This window comes from Hypanus sabinus, chromosome 6, assembly GCF_030144855.1.
Source record: "Hypanus sabinus isolate sHypSab1 chromosome 6, sHypSab1.hap1, whole genome shotgun sequence".
Lineage (NCBI taxonomy): Eukaryota > Metazoa > Chordata > Chondrichthyes > Myliobatiformes > Dasyatidae > Hypanus > Hypanus sabinus.
Window position 1 is genome coordinate 86,299,393 of NC_082711.1, and position 17,298 is coordinate 86,316,690.

Below are 17,298 nucleotides of genomic sequence, written 5' to 3' on the forward strand. Positions count from 1 at the left end.
GTTAGCCAGAGCAGACTTCATATTCTAGGACGGGCATATTCAGGTTTCAACGAAGTATGAGGCCTACCAGCTAACCTCATCTGGTTTAGCTCACCAGTTGAAACAGTGTACCAGGGTGTGGCCACTGTCAGATACAAACAAGTATTTGGTGCCACCAGTGAGAGCTAACTATCTGGTGGGCACCAAATATGAGTGAGCTGCTCCAGAGTGGACATGACAAGCCCCTTGAAAGGGAGGGGAAGACTCAATGGGCCAAATGGCCTTATTCTGGTCCTATATCTTATGGTCTTATGGTAGAGGTTGACAGATTCTAGACTGGTTAGGGCATGAAGGGATATGGGGAAAAGGCCGGAGACTGGGGCTGAGAGGGAAATTGGATCAGCCATGATGAAATGACAGAGTAGATTCAATGGGCCAAATGGTCTAATTCTGCTCCAATATCTTATGATCATGTGCCTTCACCAGAGGTGCTACCCTCCCTGGCCACCTCATACACAGCAGAATACATTAGGTGAATTACTCAGGCGATAGATATTAGGAAGTAATATACGGTTTTATAGCACTCTAGTAGCATAGGTAGTGTTCTAATTGGTTCTTTATTTCATTCAAGTACATAATTTATTGTTCAATTAAACAGTAGTTTATTATTCCTATACCATTTTTAACTATTTCCATGAAACTTCAGCTACTTAACTGGATGAAAATGTACTAGTGCCATTGTGTCTCAATTAACTGGAATCCAGTTAATAAAATTCTAATATATTTCTTTTTCCCTGTAAATGCTTGCAAGAAAATGAAACTCAATGTGTACGTAGGTGACAAAATATTTTAGCTTGAACTTTAAACTGTAACTCATTTTACTTTCATTAGCAAATGCCAGAAGCCATTAACCAAACTTAAAACTAAAGCATTGAAATATAACTTGAATCGTGCAAATAATGACCTCAACTGTGCTATTCCATAACCAGTGGCTTTGTACAGTCAAAGCACTTCATTAAGTCTTGGACGAACATATTCCTGACTACCTGCTCCATCAGCAAAATCATCATTGAGTCCAGTGGCGGAGCCTACTAACTTGTTGAGTAGATTGATGGGTATCACTCACTCACCTGAATGAAAATGCAGGAAAGAAATTAAGATATTTATTATAACTCTTTAAGTAATTGTAAAATTAATTAAGTTAATACAATTAAGCACATTAAAACATAAAAAAGTAAACCTTTTTCCCTCTAGTTGTGACTTGTTTGTGTCTCCATCAGAAAGCGAGCTGTCAAAGGCTTCTGCATCATTCTCCAATACTGCCTAACACTTACATGCCAGTTACAACCTGCTTTGTCTTGCCAGACACGGGCTGGGTATGGGAATGTCTGGAGCTGTGATTTTGCCAGCTTTTAGTTTGAATTATGCAATGGCATTAATGTCATATGAGGCATTGCCACCTAGCAGGGCTAAGTCATTTTTGAACATAGATCTTAATTTGCCAGCTAATCAACACCGTGGGCTTTGTAACAGTTAGGTAAAAATTTTCCTCTGTAGTCTAGTGTGTAAATCACTACTTAATGATTCCAAAGAGGAACTATCATCAATATACTATTAAATTACTTTCCAGCATTGAGCTTGGCTTCTATAATTTTGCATGTGCAAGTTTACAAAGAACACCAAGCTTCAATATAACTAGTTTGGCAACGTAAGCAGAGCTGTCACAGCAAATGTAAATTTTATATAAAAGGTTTTGTTGTTGTATCAGATTCTAATTTCAACCAATCAAAGTCTACTCTTAGTTGAATTCTGGAAATATTTACCTGTTTTATGAATAACCTCACACTGACACAATGTCTGGACACTAAGTTCTGGAGGCAATGTATTGTACGTTAACTGCCACCTTATGCTATTCCAACAGCGATTTAATTTGGTTACTCGCCAAAGTTTTATCTTCCAAGTTTTTCAAATTTCTCAATTTGTTTTATACCTTTTCCATTCTGTCAGCAGACTTTCACCGAGCGCATGTCCTTTTTTCATTGCTACCATCAAAAAAGGTGGTGCGTGGCCAAGTGTTTAAGTCGTTGGACTAGCGATCTGAAGGTTGTGAGTTCAAGCCCTGGCCGAGGTAGTGTGTTGTGTCCTTGAGCAAGGCACTTAACCACACATTTCTCCAGTCCACCCAGCTGAAAATAGGTACCGACAAAATGCTGGGTGTTATCCTTGCGATAGACTGATGTCCTATCTGGGGTAGGAGTCTCGTACCCTCAGTCACTTCATGTTACGGAAACCAGCATAAGCACCGGCCTGATGAGCCTATAAGGCTCGGGACAGACTTTAACTTTAACCATCAAGGAGGATATACAGGAGCCTGAAGATGCAGACTCAAGGTTTTAGGAATAGCTTCTTCCCATTGGCCATCAGATTTCTGAATAGACAATGAACCCATGAACACTACCTTAATATTTTATTTACCTCTCTTTTTGCACTACATATATGTAGTTAATTAAATTTCCTTTTTATGTGTACTTATTGTAATCTATAGTTTTTATTACTACATTTTGCAAAGTACTGATGCTGCAAAACAGCAAATTTCATGACATATGCCAGTGATATAAAATCTCATTCTGATTGTGATTGTTTCTGAGCACTCATGGTGCATGCAATGTTGGCAAAGTCTCATTTGAAATCAGCCCATTTGCTAGAATTACTTTTATTCTCCTTTGTTGGTTCTGGGTTGGAAATTCCAACAGTGAGGAAGAATTAATTGCAATTCAGGGTGGAGTGCAAATTTCCTGTGGACATAATGGTATTTATACAACATTATATAACTATATAACAATTACAGCACCGAAACAGGCCATCTCAGCCCTTCTAGTCCATGCTGAACACTTACTCTCACAAACATTACTGATCTTATTCTTTTCATTGGCTGTTTCTGTGGTGAAGGGGGGAGAAAAGGAGAAGTAAGCTTACTGACCTGTTGTATTATATATATTGTGCAGGTAAAGAGAGTAATTGATATAAAACCATAACACATAGGAGCAGAATTAGTCTATTCGGCCCATCAAGTCTGGTCCCCCATTCCATCATGGCTGATATATTATTTTTTTCAAGCCCATTATCCTGCTTTCTCCCGATAACCTTCGACACCAACTTTCTCCCTATTTTTTTTACAGCTGTGTGGACCAGTCATTGCTTTGAGCAGGGAATTTTTACACAACCTGAAAATTGCGCACTCTTTCAAATTTTTTTTTTTTGGAAACAACATACTATGAAAATTGAACAATAAAATACTTTTGTTGTTAATTTTTTAATTGAAAGATATAATGAAATACAATACACAACTAAAATCTGTCACATTTTGTCAACATTTTTTCATCTGTCTTTGTTACAAATCCATTCTCTATAAACATTGTGAAGATTAATTTCATATCCATATGAAAAATGCATCTTAATCTTATAAGGTTATCCAAATGTTCCACTTTTAGCCTGTTTCTGGATTTACATTTGACTGAATTCATTAGTCTGATCCACGTTCACAATCAGCACTAGAAGCTTGAAATGGTCCAACAATGTCAACAAGAATTGACAGTTCTTCAAATTCCTCATTTATAATAGTTCATAATAATAGCTGAGTTATATTTTTCAAAATTCGAAATTGGTTGCATTTGAAAAGATAACAAGTTGAAACGCTTGCTATTGGCTTAACTCATCGTCAGAAAGTTATCATCTAAGTGATTACACACACACACACTGAATAAGTTGAATTACAGATGCAGTATTAACAACAGAACATATAGATCTTTCACTTTGTCACTCCAATAAACAGTATCACCAAGATACTGTGATGATAACTTATTAATTTTTGCTTTTGCTAAAAATAGTTATTATTTGAGAATACTAAAAATAATAATAATTATTATTTGAAACATTTAATAAGGTAAGTAAAAATTAGTTTTAATAAAATAAGGACAGTCATGCAAACAATTTTAAAATACATTTTTACCTTGTTCTAACAAACTTCTAGTTATAACTTCTTATTAAGTTATGATATATTTTTAAATTACTTACCATAAAAGTCAGAATATAGATATTTTCACATCAAACAAACACAACCCACAACTCAAAGCACAAGTAAATGATGTCAGGCAATAAAAACAACTGACAGGAACAGTGGCAAAAATAAAATATTTTGACTAGACGGCATCGGCGTTCAGCACACTGGTGGTTTATTAACAATTAGCTACTGACTTCCACTGTGTTATTGTTGTTACAATTTCTAACAGTGTTGTAACTTGAAAGAATAAATTCCTTGAAGCTCTAGAATGTTTCAATGTAACAGTTATCATACATTTATTTAGAAAAGCTGCAGATTAAGTTCATTAACACATAATTAATTACAGGGGTATTTCACAATTGTATGAACGTAGATTTCAAAATTATATTAGTATAACTTGAAAATTATATTGACATTATATAAAAGAAACTTGAGCTGCACAGCAACAAAGGCTATGTTTCAGTTCAGTTCAGTTACAGCGCGTCAATGTACCTGGGCAATTCACAGGGAATAGTGTTTGACATCCTTACTAATCAAGAACCCATTAGCTTCCACTTTAAACATATCCAATGACTTGGCCTCTACAACCATGCATGGCAAGGACTTCTACAGATTCACCACCTAATTCCTCATCTCTGTTCTAAAGGGACATCCTTGTATTCTGAGCACAGAAACAGGCCCTTCAGCAAATCCAGTCCATGCCAAACTGTTATTCTACATGGTCCCATTGGACTATAGCCCTTCCATACCCCTATCATCCATGTACTTATCAAAATTTCTCTTAAACGCTGCAATCAAACCTACATCTAACACTTCTGCTGGCAGCTCATTCCACACTCTCAACATCCTCTGAGTGCAGAAGTTCTCCCTCAGGTTTCCCTTAAATATTTCACCTTTGACCAATAATTTGTGACCTCTACTTCTAGTCTCACCCAGCCTCAGCAGAAAGAAACCTACTTGCATTTTCCGTATCTGTGCCCTTCATGAAGTTTTTATCAAATATGTATCAATTTTCTACCTCTATCATAACTCCCTTCCTTCTCCTATGCTCCAGGGAATAAAGATCTGACCTACTCAATTTTTCCCTCTGACTCAAGTCCTCAAGTCTCGTTGAAATCCTTGTGTATTTTCTCTGTACTCGTTCAATCCAGTATGTAGGTGACCAGTTCTCTCTGGTCTACAACACTTTCTAGGGCCTTTCTAAGACTTACTGTGCAAGTCTTACCCAAATTTGTCTTACTAAAATGCAACACCTCACATTTATCCCAATTAACTTCCACTTGCTATTCCCCAGCCCATTTATCAATATCTCACTGTAGGGATGCTTGTTAATTAGATAATCTTCTTCACCATCCACTATATCACCCACCTGCTCTGTGCACTACTCCAGAGGTGAAGCACATTTGAAAGAAAATTTCCTCCAGATCACAATGTCCAGACCTGAGGAAAGCTGTGTTTTTCTCTGAAGCATTCTGTTAGTAGAAGGTAACTTACTGGAATCTATATTATCTGGAATGCGCTGCCAGGGGAGGTGGTGGAATCGGATACAATAATTACACTCACAGTAGCCACTTTATTTGGTACCTTGAATACACACTGGCATTTAGTGTAGGTTTGTGGTCTTCTTCAGCTGTAGCCCATTCATTTCAAGGTTTGGCATGCAGTGCATTCAGAGATGCTCTTCTGCACATCATACATAGTTATGTGAGTCATTGTTGCCTTCCTGTTAGCTTGAACCAGTCACCATCTGCTCTGATCTCTCTCTTTAAGAAGGTGTATTCACACCCAGGATGTTTTTTTTTTGTTTTTCACACCATTCTCTGAAAACCCTAGATACGGTTGTGTTTGAAAATATCAAGAGATCAGCATTTTCTGAGATACTATAGCCACCCCGTCTGGCACCAACAATCATTCCATGTGCAAAGTCACTTTGATCATATTTTGCCCCCATTCTGATGTTTTGTCTGAACAACAACGGAACCTCTTGAGCATGTCCACATGCTCTTATGCAATGAATTGCTGTCACATGATATGCTAATTAGATATGTGCATTAACGAGCAGGTGTACCTAATAAGTGGCCACTAAATGAATTTAAGAGGCATTTAGACAGATGCCTATATAGGCAAGGCATTGAAAGATATGACCTAATGTGGGCAAATAGGATTAGCTTTGATGGGCTGAAAGCTCATGATGGGCTGTCTCTCTGCTGCCCCACCTTATGACTCTAAGAATGGATATTGGTGCAAATTGGCACAAGTACCGATGAAGAAATGTTGATGATGTGGCATATTTATAAACAAAAAGTAGGTTTGCCATCATGTTTGTAACTTGAGCTGCCACATGGGGTGTGTGGAGAATTTTAAGGTGAGCCATTAACTGGAGAGTTTCCAACACCTTTGCAGACATAACTTTGATACGATTGATGTAATTGTGTGTCAGTGGTAATATCTTACCCTTCCAGTGACTGACCATCTTAAAGTTATAGAGTACAACAACTCAAAAACAGCAAACAATGTCCACACCAACCTTTTTGCCCACCTACACTAATCCCATTTACCTACTTTAGGACCATATCCTTCATGCTTTTGAAGATGTTGATAGTAGGACATTGACGATGGTGCTGCCATTGAAGGTGATAGGGAACTTGCATGAGATTTCTTATTTGGGATAGTTATGGCTTTGGGCACTAATGTTGCTCCATGTCCTCTTGCAGGCTGCCATATTATTTGTTTCCAAGAACTACACCATCCATTTAATTCAGACAAAAAAGGCCTATTTCTTTAATTGTTCATTAACCTAAATTTTGAGAGTGTGCTTTGGTAACACATTCATTTAAATCTTTCTTTGATTTTCTTCACTTTCATTCTGAAATTCAACTTTGGGTGTCCACATTAGGATCAAGACTGTGAAGAGATTTGATATCTTTTCCCTAGACATTTGAAACTGACAGGATTTGCCAAAGAAACTCCTTTAAAGACTTGCTGATGAATATTAGAAATAAAGGTGGACATAATTCATAACAAAACAAGGAGAAAAAATCAAAGTTCAATTGTATGAGCTATGCAACTGAAGTTATTGAAGTGGAATATCTAGTTTCAGCCTCATACAACAACGTTCAAGTATCTGTAGTCTCTTGTATCTGTAACAACATGCATTTATTTAATAATTTTAAGATAAAACAAACTTCATCTAATGCATTTGTATAGGCATCAGCAAAACTGGCACTTTAATAAGATGACAAGAGGTGGCCAGGGGTATAGTCAGGGTCTTGGTACTTGAGGGAATTTTAAAGTGGTAGTGAAATTCAGAAGGTAGCATCAAAGCATTTAAAGGCAATGATGGAGTAGAACCAGGCAGGTACTCCAAAACATGGAGAAGTCAAATAGAAAGGGTTAAATTTGGAGGACTATGGTGCAGATGATGTTGAGATGGAAACAGATTGAATAGTGTATAACAGGAGGTAAACAAACAGAATTGGCTGCAGAGTGTTGCACTTTCTTGAGAGGAAACACTGCAATTCATTTTGGAGACTGCTGGTGATAAGGACACAATTAAATATTTCTTAGCTGGAAGTTCTGCAAATGGGCAGCAGATTAGTGAAACTTCACTTGCCTGGCCATCCGAAAAGTTGCAGCTATTTGAGGAGTGAAGTTTAGTTTCAAGTCAGGGGAGAGAAGTACTTGACCGAGGAACAAACAGGGGTACAGAAGATTAGAGAAGGCCAATTCACTGATTTTGAGGAGGAGAGGAGAATTCAGAAGATACAATAGAATTTCTTCCAGAAGAGGAGAAAGTTATCCTGGAGACAGGAGAAGTACAGTATTAAAACAATGGGGGAAGTGTGATGACAAGGTGCCCAGTTGTTTTATTTCAGTAGGTGGTAGAGGAGCTGCCTAGAGACCAGGTAACTAAAGGAGGGTAGAATTGATCCAGGAGCCCAACTGGAGCAGTAGAGACAGAGAAAATATTCTAGTTCACCGAGAATGAACAGCCTAAAGCACACATAGTTAATCTGCCCTCTCAATTCAGGAGACCAGTAAAGGATTGGATTATAGTTTTAAAGATGACAGATCGGTGAAAATGATCCTTAGGACTTGATTGTGGAATTGCAGTAGTGGATGGAGTGGAGCCTGGGACATAATTAAACGGCAGAAGAAAATGGTTGAACTTTGAAGCAAGCACTGTGAAAATAATGTGGTTTCTTGGTTTGCTCAAAGTTGAAAATTTATTGGAAGTGGAATCATTACTGATTTGAAGGCCTTTGAGCAACAACAAAATAAGCAGTTGTGTTGTCTTGATGTGGTTGAATGTCGACCACACCAAGAAAACAGCTTGGGCATTGTTAGATGATACTGTAGGTGTTTTGTGTCTTATGTAGAACCTCCAATGATGTACCATTCTTAACAACTGTAGTAAAATCTAGATCGCATGGTTTAGTCTCCAACAACATTCTGACTCAGAGGTGAAAGTACTACAACCAAAGATGATTGAACAACAGAGTTGATCCTGCTAATCTGCTAGTTGACTTTTGTGAGATCAGGTTTGAGTGGTATTTGGGCTGTTTTAGGAAGAAGAGATAAAGCAGAAGGGACAAGTCCAGAGCCGGGACCAAGGAGAAGAAATACAGAGAAGTTCCACTACAGGGAACAGAGCTGAACAGAGCAGAACAAAAGGACAAAGGCCAATAGAATGATGAGAGAAAAGGTCTGAGATCAAATGAGACCTAAAGAAAACCACCACAGAACACCAACTGCTGATCTAATCAAGTGATGTGACAAGTACAATGAAAGTAGAAAGCTGACAGGGTAAATTACAGCCAAGAGCATGAACGAGGCTTCAAGGTCTTACAGTGAAGAGAAAGAGAAATAAGGTCCAACCTGCAATCCCAGGACTGACACATCTAATGCACTTTACTTATTCCTTAGTTACTTAATCAGATTCCTAAATGCCAACATAATCTGCTATCTGATTCCTAAATGGACATTGAACCCTTGGACAATACCTCACTTTTTAAATATATATTATTTCTGTTTTTGCATGATTTTAAATCTATTCAATATCTATATAATGTAATTTATTTACTTATTTATTATTATTATTTTATTTTGGGGTTTTTTTCTTCTATATTATGTATTGCATTGAACTGCTGCTGCTAAGTGAACAAATTTCACGACAATTGCTGGTGATAATAAACCTGATTCTGATTCTGATTAAAGGAGGGAATATCTTACTACTTACTGACTTTGCTATTGCGACATTTGGCCTATCAAGTCCATGCAAGCACTCTAGTTTGAAAGTTATTGTAGAATGTTCAAAAGTGAGGGAGAACTGTTTTCTCACACAGCTAACATCAATTATATTTCTTTATGTTAATTATTTTATCACCATCATCAAAATATTTGGGGAAAGAATTCAGAGGCTTTATTCTGCAAGCTACTATAAATCCATCTTTCAGAGTAACCAGTTCCAATGACTAATAGATTTTACCCCAAACTTGAGTTGTGGTTCTGAATATTTGCACAAATGCTTGCTTTTACAGTCACTGTTACACCATTTTTAATTGAGGAATTAAGTGAAAAGCTGTGGTAATAACTAAGGTAAAAGAGTAGTATTTCCCATTATTTCACAAGACCACTTTTAGCAAACTCCATAAACTTATCATTGCACTTAAGGATTACATATCTGTTTCAAAAAACTATTACAATATGTAAAGCAACCAGTAGGACCTGGTTTCTTAACATGAAAGCAATTAATCATTGTAAACTTTGAAATTGAAGTTTCACTCATATTATTTAAAATATGTTTGCTATCATTTTCGGGTAATTTGTCTATTACATTTTGCTAGACATGATCATTACCTCATTCTTATTTCTGCTTTTATTACTTCTAAACTCTCAGAATGATGATAGATAACAATTAGATGTTATTTATTTTATTTGGCCTTTGAACTCCCAGAAGCATTTTGAATTTCTGTTCAGATTACTATATAAATTACCCGTGTTTGGGATGTTTGTAATGGTAAGATATTATACTTTAAAATTTACAAGAATAATTACAAATACTTTTATTAATCATTTTCTAAAAAGACAGTAACTTTAGTTGGTAAATGAGTTGCTATTTTGCAAATAACTGATTAAATAGTGATTTCAGAAGTACTGCTGTTTGTCTTCAGTCGTCACCTTGCCTTAAATGATTGCAAGTAAGGGCAGCAGGATGTGGAAAAGAAAAGGCACTTGAACACTGCTCTTGACAAACTATTGGACCGGATGATGGAGATGATTTTTTGATCACTGGACATACAGACATTAACCTGGTGAGTATCAACAATAGAATAATTTGCCCTGGTAATAATTAACCTTCTCCCCCTTTTCCACTCTCAATAAGTCAAACCTAGTTCTGTATTACTATCATTTGTACTGGTTAAACACATCTCAAATCAACAGGATGCCGAGACTCCATAAAGTCTGGTTCAGCCTTTAACAATAGTTCAAGTGGAAAATATGATGAGGGCCCAACACAACTGTAGGTCTTCCTGATGTTTAAAGTTAAAGAGCTGTGATTCATACAAGATAAGCAAAGAGCTGTTGTTTCCCTTTTAAGGATGTTCTTTTGAACAGACTAAATGATCTGGCACTTTTGCAACCTCCTGGGGAACTTAGCGTCTAGAATCTCTAGAGTGCAGGTACTGCCAGGGTGACCACTGCTGGGGGTGGATGCTGTATTGAGTCCTGATGGCGAAAGACAAACCTGTGGTTGGCCCCATAACTCAGTGCTGATTAGAGCATCGAGCAAGATTAGAATCATCCAGGATGAGAGCAGAAAATAAACAGGTGTTAAGTCATGACTGCCTGCTTTTGACCAGTCCCTCACTTTTCTTGCTACTACTGCTGGGCGAGAGGTGTGGGAGTCTTGGGTTCCATGCCACCGGGTTTGGAAGCAACCATTGCGCTCCTGGATGCGCTGAACAGGATCCACAGCCATGGGCTCACCTTCAGAAACTCTGCAGTTCATGTTCCATGTGTTTGTGTTAACCTTTATTTACTACTTATGCAATTTAATCAAGGTGGCAAGGCTGAGAGTGAAGAATGAACTAGTGTTCAATGTACTATTCCACTCGGTTTACTCACTTCAGCACTGAACTAACCTTGCAGCCATCAGGCTCCTGGACCAGCCTCACTTGCCTCAGGACTGAACCGTCTCCATGGCTGTGGACTCACTTTCGGTTTATGCTCTGTGTTTTATTTATTTGCTTTTTAAAATTATTTCCATGATTTGTTTTTTTTTGCACATTATGTGTGCAACAGTCTTTGTTCTATGCTTTTTTTAAAAAAAAAACAGGTTCTATTGTGTTTCTTTCTTTTATGGCTGCCTGCAAGAAGATGAATCTCAGGGTTGTGTCCAGCATACATATTTTGATAATAAATGTTCTTTAAATTGGGGCCATGGGAGTGTTGGGGAAGTAGAGCAGTAAGTTGTCAGTCATCACGTTGCCAGATGGTAATATCATCAAAAGGTTACAAGAGGTAAAAAAAATAATACAGCTTCATATGACCAAATGTAGATGCATATACAGGGCAGGAGTAGGTCATTGGCTCCTCAAGTCTGTTCCACCTTTCAGTATGATTATGGCTGAATTCACTGGTACCTCAACTCATGGGTAAATTCTCATTTACCCATGACAGCCTTAATCTAAAAATGCTTAGACTCTGCTTCCACTGCCTTTTAAGATAGAGAATTCCAAATATACACAGAACTCCGAGAAGAACAATTCACCTGAAGTTTGTCTTAAATCCGCAGCCTTTATTTAAAAAATTGTTTCCCCTAGTTCTGGATTCTCCCTCAAAAAGGAACATCTTCTTCACATCCACCTTATCAACATGCCTCAGGAACTTTCATGTTTCAATTCCTTCTCAGTCTTCTAAATCCCAGTGGATACAACCTTAGCTTGTATATCCTTTCCTCATAAAACAGTCTACTATTCCATATGTATTAGTCCAGTGAAGTTTCTCTGAACTGTTTCCGACACAGTAGCTTAATTCTTTAAAAAGATCAATGTCGTACATCATGCTCCATAAGTGATCTTACCAATACCCTACAGAACTGAAACATAACCTCCCCACTCTCGTATGCAATTCTCCTTCCCATTCTCTCTCAAAAAGCAACATCTTCTCCACATCCACATATCAACGTAGCTCAAGTAATTACATGCTTCAATCCCCTCTCAGTCTTCTAAATTCCAGTGGATACAAGCCTAGCTTTTTCGTCCTTTCTTAATTACTTGCAATTATTAGTCTCATGCACATCATGCACCAAGAAACTCAGAAGCCTTTGCAATTCATCCCTGTTCAGATAAAATGCCTCTTTTTATTTTTCCTTTTAAATCTGGGCAATTTTACATTCTCCTACACCATGCTCCATTGGCCAGATTATTGCTACTTAATTAACCCAGCTACAACTCTGTATAGCCTCCATAGGTCCTCTTCAAATCTCACTTTCTTACTTACCTTTATCTCATCAGCAAATTTAGCAACCACACTTCCAGTGCTTCAGCCAAGCCAAGTCATTTCTAAAAAACTGTCTGTTTGTTGCCTTAACACAATATCCTGTGGCACACCACTTGTTACGCAGAAAGCAGGGAAAGATATAAAAGTTGAAGCTGTTGCAAGGGGAAGTAACGATATTAGAACAAGTGATTTTGCAATAGGAATTGTGGAATTATTGTCTAAGTTTATTGAAGTCAGTTTTGAGCCAGGCAGGTCAATTATGTGCCTGTGAGGTTTGCCTATATTACACTAATTTTATACTACCAATCAATTCCCACCATCTCTTCCAGTAATGTTTATCATGAAAAAAAATCTGGTTTTCTCAGCAAAGGAGTTTTCATTTGCCATATTTTTGATCTTTTTCCCATTTTTTTTTTGAAAGGTTACTAACCAGATGCCAAATTCTCCTTTAATTTGGCAGAGCATATATAACCCATTGGTTAATGTCCAATATTGTCTGCTTTGACTTCCGATTTCAGAATCTGCAGTATTTTGCTTTAGTCTCTGTTGTTAGTTTTGTAGTTTATTTTCCATGCCATAAAAATATCTTTATCCCTTTGTAAACAAAATCTTTATGAGATAATAACTCAAACCGGTCTCTGTTCAGCAATTCTACTTGTTTTATTCCTTTCTTCTATTGTTGCCCTTTTCCACAACTTTTGTGGGTCTTTGCTATGATTCATCATTCATTGTCTCTTTTGTTTTCCTTTCTAGTTTGCCATTTTATTCATATTTCATTCAGCCTATTCATTATAGTTAACACTTTCTACATCAGAATTGCTTGCAGAGCAAAGAAATTGGTCTTAGTCATGCTTGCGTAGAACTGCTTGTGCTACATTGACCAGCTGAAGAGGGGCAGAAGGTCATCAACCTGGGCTACAGGTTAAGCTATGGTAGATTCCACTAGAGAAGAATATTGATGGAATCAGATAAAATAAAATACACAAAGACTGAAGAGTGACATATGATACACACATGTAAATACTGTACATGAGGTTGGTAAGATACCTTCAGAGTGACCTGATGTAGAGGAGGATAGGGCTAGGTAGTAAGTCTTTTTATACATGAGTTCAGAAAAGACAGACATAGAAAGATAGGTGAAATGGCAATGTTGATTGAGGGGAATATTGCATAACAACAAGGAGGACATCCTTAAATGGTCCAAAACAGTTGACAGATTAAAATTAAGAAATAATAGAGATGTCATTTCACTTATGACCATCAGATAGTGGAAATGTTATAAATCATTAAGATATTTACACAGAGGTCAAAATGTCAGGAAATCAGACCAAATATAGAAAAACAAAAGAGGATATGAAAATGAAATAAAGGCAAAGACAAAATAGCCTCAGAGGTTCTCAAAGGGCAATATGAATAGGGTAAAATGGGAGGATAGAGATAAAACAAAACCAGAAGTACAAATAAAACAAAACTAAATAATTGCTTTAAAAACACTAAAGTCTGCAGATGCTGGAAATCCAAACAACACGCGCAAAATGGAGGAGGAAAAGTCGACATTTCCGGCCCAGACCATTCTTCAGGACTGAGAAGAAAAGGGGGGAGAGATGCCCAAAGTAAATAATTACTTTGTCTTTGAAGGAGGTTCTGATTAACTGTTTCAGATACTGAATTGGCTACTGAAAATTGATAAGGGAGTAGTAGGAGGAAAGCTGAGTGCACTTAAAGTGGATAAGTCACCAGGTATGGATGTAAAACATCCTAAGTTGTTGAAGGGATCAGAAGTTACAATTGCAGAGGCGTTGCCCAAACCCTCCGAAAGACAATGAGTCTGGGATAATAGAAATAGTCATGAACACTTTGTGCGAATTCTTAAGCAAAAAGGAAACATCTACACAGACCAGTCAGTCCAATATTGAGGAAGCACTACTCAATCAAAGTACTGTCTTTCAGATGGGACATTAACTCAAGCTCCTGTTAATCTCTCAACTTGCTGCACAGAAAACATGGCATTTCTTCAAAATAGCATGAAGGTGCACTCAGTTTCCTGATTGAACACAGTATATGCTCAAACCAAATAAAAACATACTCTACTATCAATTATATCATGATCTGCAACATTTATAGATGACACACAATAGTATTTTTTATATCCTCATCTCATCTGCAGCAGCAGTAGGTCGTCATGGTACATGAGGCATTGAGGATATTTAAGATGACGGTGCCCGAGCAGGTCTTAACCAGAGGCTGAGGCCTAATTTAGCAACAATTAGAGGGAGTCAACCTTTACAAAGGTATTTACTGGGCTGCCCATCTCTCCAATTAGATGCCTCCTTTTAAGTTTTTTTAAAATTATAATTTATATCACCCCCACTTCCTCCGCTGTTGATAGTTTCTGTGTGGTTTTATTTCTATGATTGACCCACACATCTGCCTCCAACAATTGACAGCTTGGTTTAAAAAAAAATATACCCAACCATATCCTTTCCATAATGAGATCCTGGCTGATCCACACAATATTCTTCTCCCATCCTCTGATTCTTTCCTGTGATGCTGAGCCCCACCCATGAACTTCTTTGCTTGCAACCATCCATACTTCTACATCTGATTAGTTCAAGTTCCTTCCCCATCAGCACTCTTTCCCATCTCCTTAATAATTGTAATTCCACTGATCCTCTGCCCTCCCCACCTACATTCTTCCCTTTTAATGTCCAATCTATTTTGTAAATGTCTTTTTTTAAAATTTAACATCACTGTAATGAACCTATTCTCTCATCTTCAAATTTCAGCATCTATCAGGTTCATCGTAAGAATGATCATTGAGCTGTGGAGCAGATATTTGAGTCCTGTTTGATTTATGAGATCACACAGCCCCCCTTCTCTTTAAAAGGATTCTTGTCTTCTGGGATCCCCTTTACCAAAGGGTCTTCTGCAGACTGTGATTCAATGTAATCCTTCAGTTCCTCCGCACTCTTGGATACCTGAAATAGTTCAATGTTAAACCGTAAGTACCATAAGGTAAATGGAGTCTTCACAGAACTTAAATAAAATGACAATGTATACCTGTAGGAAGGGTTAACAATCTACAGCTTAGAAGGTAGTATCTTTGCCTTTAAGAAGCAGAAATTTGAACAGACACCTCGCATCAGCACTGGGTGAGTGCTACAGCATCGAAAAGTGCCATCTTTTTGAACGATCTACCAGGATATAAAAGATCCTGCTTCAATATTTTGCATTAGAACAGGAAAGAATTCTGTTGTCCCTCTCAATGTTTTACAGTCAATCACTGTCACTAAAACAAACTATATAGCCATTATCACATTGCTATTTGAAAGATGATGAAATGTAAAATAATCTGCAGCATCTCCTGTCTTACAGTGGCATTCACATTTGCAAAACCAGTCCATTGGCAGAGCTCAAGATCTGCAGATGTTCCTCCCTCTCCTGATGCTGTGAGAGTAGTGAACGCAATATGGGCCTTGCTGGCATTATTACTGATGGCCAGGGTGGTGTGGTTTAACTAATATGCTAAATATATTCCAGAAACTTCCATTTTTATTTTCAATTTCCTGTAAAATTACTATGGAGACTGTAAGTAAGAAGCAAAAGCACCACCAGCCCTGTAATTAAGAAGTTTCATTCAAATCTGTGTTCCATGGATATACCATATGTGACAGAACAGTCCTTAGTACACAAGTTCGTAGTTAGGTGTGAACCTTGAACAATTGGTACACCATGGATTATCAAAGTATGCTTCAAATTTGAATTTGTTTCTTCCATTGCTGGTTTTTAATCAGATTCATGAGTACTACCAGGGAATTGGATGTTTGGAATTGCTAAAATTAATCGTAACCGTTTGGAGAACCAGATATTTGTAACTCCACAAAACAGCGGCAGAAAATTCAAGAACTGAAATTGCAATACTCTGACATAGTAAGAAGGAGTCCCTACCAGCATCCTCTCTAAAGGTAATTCTTTCTTAAGCTGCTCTATCTCCATTTTCAAACGGTCTTTGTCGGTTAAGTCTTCCATCCCGGGCTTAATATCCGTCATATAAAAAAAAATAGAAAACTTTAGTTCGTCATATTGCAAAAACAATCGCAGTTTTTAAAATAACTATTTCCGAAAAAAACCCCACAGAAGTCTGTCAAAGCAAACGAGCAGAGAGCACAGTAAATGAAAGTCATTCGAAGCGATGGGCTAACCATTCTCGGGATAAATTTAACTTACTGTCAAACGACGGCCTTCTACCGCATTCACGTCCAACGATTCAGCAACCTGTTATCGGCTTCTTAAAGCGAAGCCCACCATAAGTTCATATGTAATTACTAAATTGCATGTTTTTTAAATTTTTTTAATTTGCTGTGAAGGCAGAAAATCCTTTCTCGCCAAGCATATTGTTCTAGAGTTGCCCACGCATCTTCCAAAGGAAATATTTTTTTAAACAGATGTATATCCGTTAGCTTTCCTGTCAGCTTTCCTGTACCCAATCCTGTCCGTTTTGAGCCAAAACTATGTTACTGCACAATATTTTTAAGTTCACGAAGGCATCAAGCACCTCCCCTCTATTTATGGACAGTTACAATGGAATTTCCCTTTCCTGTTCACAGCATATTTCAATGACGAATCCATTTCCATCATATATCACAGAAAACTTTCATTTAGGACACATTAAGGAGGGATATATCACAGGAACGTTAGAAAAATAACTTAAGAGCTGGTAAATACCATTGGCCCCTTTGATCCTGAGGTGAATA

General features: G+C 37.4%; 1 protein-coding gene across 1 annotated transcript; it reads right to left on the bottom strand.

Annotated features, from left to right (window-relative positions):
* Nucleotides 1-3,291: 3,291 nt before the first annotated feature.
* On the bottom strand, nt 3,292-17,027 carry LOC132395657 (guanine nucleotide-binding protein G(T) subunit gamma-T1-like). Its single transcript, XM_059972552.1, has 3 exons — nt 16,772-17,027; nt 16,493-16,579; nt 3,292-15,522 (listed from the first exon to the last, which is right to left on the bottom strand). Exons 2-3 carry the CDS (start codon nt 16,571-16,573, stop codon nt 15,397-15,399), a joined length of 207 nt encoding a protein of 68 aa, XP_059828535.1. The 5' UTR covers nt 16,574-16,579; nt 16,772-17,027; the 3' UTR covers nt 3,292-15,396.
* Nucleotides 17,028-17,298: the final 271 nt, after the last annotated feature.

Excerpts from the sequence above, each read along its gene's own strand:
- LOC132395657 (XM_059972552.1), bottom strand. The coding sequence starts at position 16,573 with ATGGAAGACTTAACCGACAAAGACCGTTTGAAAATGGAGATAGAGCAG. Across the intron at positions 15,523-16,492 it reads TACCTTTAGAGAGGATGCTG|GTATCCAAGAGTGCGGAGGA; the intron begins GTAGGGACTCCT and ends GAACTATTTCAG.